This window comes from Brassica napus, chromosome C1, assembly GCF_020379485.1.
Source record: "Brassica napus cultivar Da-Ae chromosome C1, Da-Ae, whole genome shotgun sequence".
NCBI classification, from domain to species: Eukaryota; Viridiplantae; Streptophyta; class Magnoliopsida; order Brassicales; family Brassicaceae; genus Brassica; species Brassica napus.
Genome location: NC_063444.1, coordinates 16,348,860 through 16,351,305, shown reverse-complemented (window position 1 = coordinate 16,351,305; position 2,446 = coordinate 16,348,860). Strand labels below are relative to the sequence as shown.

Genomic DNA, 2,446 nt, shown 5'->3' with positions numbered 1-2,446 from the left:
TTTTGAAATAAGTTATATTTTTCATTAATTACATCTATTTAGATAATAGTAATTGAAATTGTGAAGGTATAGAACGATCGTGTGGGCTTTTGAACTTTTGTGCATTGAAGCTCATCCCTCTATTTTTACTTTTGGTATGTTTATGTTTGATGCGGCCAGCTGGAATAGGTTTGGGCCTAGTCACTTAGTTCACAGAGGTATATAAATTTATTTATTAGATTTACAATTAGTATTCAACTAATTAATATTTAGCTGAAATCAAGAATAAACTGCATTGACAATTTAAAACTCTTTAAATAGCTTTGGTACATCTTTGAACAAGGTAAAGAGTTATGCTGAACAAAAACAAAGGAAAGGCAAAGGCCAATAACATTCATCTTCTTTTTCTTTTCCACCCTAATAAACAAAGCTGAAACTAAGCAGTTAAAAACAAACCAATTAAAACAATCTTTATTTTTGAAGTTAATATAAAGAACTATTCCGAGAGCTCAGCCCCGGAATCTGTCTGCAAATTGTTGTTTGTTGCTAGTCATGTTAATGACAGTGAGTCACTTGGCTACAGCTAAAAATCTGGGAGACCATCGCATCAGGCAGATTTTTGGACAGCATGAATCACGGTGTTCATGTCCGAACCACCACCACCACTGGCTGGATTTGGATGGAAGGCTGATTGCCTCGAAGACGAACCTCCGACGAGTTTCAATGAAAGAGACTGTTCTGATACACCGTTTTGGCTAGACTCCCCGAGGCTGAGCTTAGACATGCCAAGAAGCTGATCAACATTAATAGGGGCGGCTTTTGAGTGCACAGCTGTTGGCCTGAGTATCTCGTGAGTCTCTTCCTTTGCCGGCTCGGTGACATACGCAGCAGGCCATACCGGGAAGGGGAATGAGTAGAATGGTGAGAAGTAAGTCGGGTACAGCACTGGGAAAGAACCAGGTGGTTGTACTTGTAGCTGCGTTTGGATGGTGTCTTCTGGTGTGAAAGAAGAAGAGGAAGCTGTTACAGTTGGCGGCTCTTCAGCACTAGAGTTTGTGGATTTCATGGATTCACACTCCTCTGTTTCCAGTATCAATGGCGCTGGAACAGAGTCAGTGCTCTGCATTTGTGTTTCCATAGGAACGTCCTCTGCTTGCTGTTCTTGAGAATCCACCATAACGTCTGTTAACTGCCATTAGAATAACGAAAGGCAAAAAATACTATTTACATTGGAGTCTAGACCCATAAGGTGAACTTTACAAGCACAAAAAGAGACCCGCGTAGACAAGTTACAGAGTATATAAAGAAAAGGGACTAACCTCATCAGGAATCATATCAAAGAGACTAGAACGTCTCTTGCGGCGAGAGACATTAGACTGCCTGATGAAATACTTCTGAGCGTGACTTGCAACTTGAGTAGGTGTCCTCGTCGTCACATAGCTCCTGGAGATACCTCTCCAATCTCCTTTCCCCAGCTTCTGTAAACCCATTAAGAACATCCTGTGCTCCTCTTCTGTCCACGGGTTACCTAACAACATCCATCACAAAAAAAAAAAATATCATCAAACCCATAAAAAGTCAGATAATTTATAAATAATTCCATAAAGGGTAAAATCTAGAAACCATATGATATCATTCAGAAACATCATCCTCAAGAAAAACAAACATGTGATCATAACGTTACTGTAAATAATAAGCAAAAGAAAGTCCCACAAAGTTGGAAAACGCAAACGCATAGAGAGATACCTTTCTTCCTCTCGCGGCTAGAAGAAGAGCCAGGAACGAAATCCTCGGAGGCGTAACCGTCGCCGACGCCGTGGTCATGGCCATCACTGGGAGAACCAGGATTGTTCGACCCGGCTCCTCCAAGCCCGCTCAATCCAGAGCCCGAGTAGTGGCTCAGATTACCCATACTGGCACTTTTTCGGATCGAACCCTCTGTGAGACGGACACCGAAGAGCTTAACACCGCGATTCGGACATGTACGTGAGTTATGGCCATTTTGATTGCAGTGAGAACAACGGCGAGTCATAGCCGTCGATCGGATCTGCTCGGACTCGAATTCAGGTCCTCCGCCGTCGATCGGATCGAAGATAATCTCGGACGCACAGAATCTGATGAACGGTAAGAGAAAGAGAGAGAGAGAAGAGAGACAAAGGGATGTTTATCTGGTCGGATTTATTACACTAAATAAATATATATCGAGTTATAGGCTGTGTCACAGGTAGATTTTTTTTTTTCATTTTTCATCTTCTCGTTGACTTCTAGTCAAAGCAATTGATTTCTATTTATCATTTTCTTTAGATTTAGACTATTTTTCAATAAATTCCACTTTTTTCCAGCAAATCGTTGCAAGTATGCTCATAAATTCATCTTAATATTTTGCCTAAATACCAAAACATGTAACTCCCTACGGTGTTATATATTTAGACTGTTTTTGTTTTCAGTATATATATATTGAGATGTT

At 40.7% G+C, this 2,446-nt stretch overlaps 1 protein-coding gene across 1 annotated transcript; it reads right to left on the bottom strand.

The window, feature by feature from the left end:
- Positions 1 to 274: 274 nt before the first annotated feature.
- Positions 275 to 2,165, bottom strand: BNAC01G21010D (transcription factor KUA1). The gene is made up of 3 exons (XM_013816242.3): positions 1,726 to 2,165; positions 1,299 to 1,507; positions 275 to 1,168 (listed from the first exon to the last, which is right to left on the bottom strand). The coding sequence occupies exons 1-3, from the start codon at positions 2,009 to 2,011 to the stop codon at positions 587 to 589; spliced, it is 1,077 nt and encodes a 358-aa protein (XP_013671696.1). The 5' UTR covers positions 2,012 to 2,165; the 3' UTR covers positions 275 to 586.
- Positions 2,166 to 2,446: the final 281 nt, after the last annotated feature.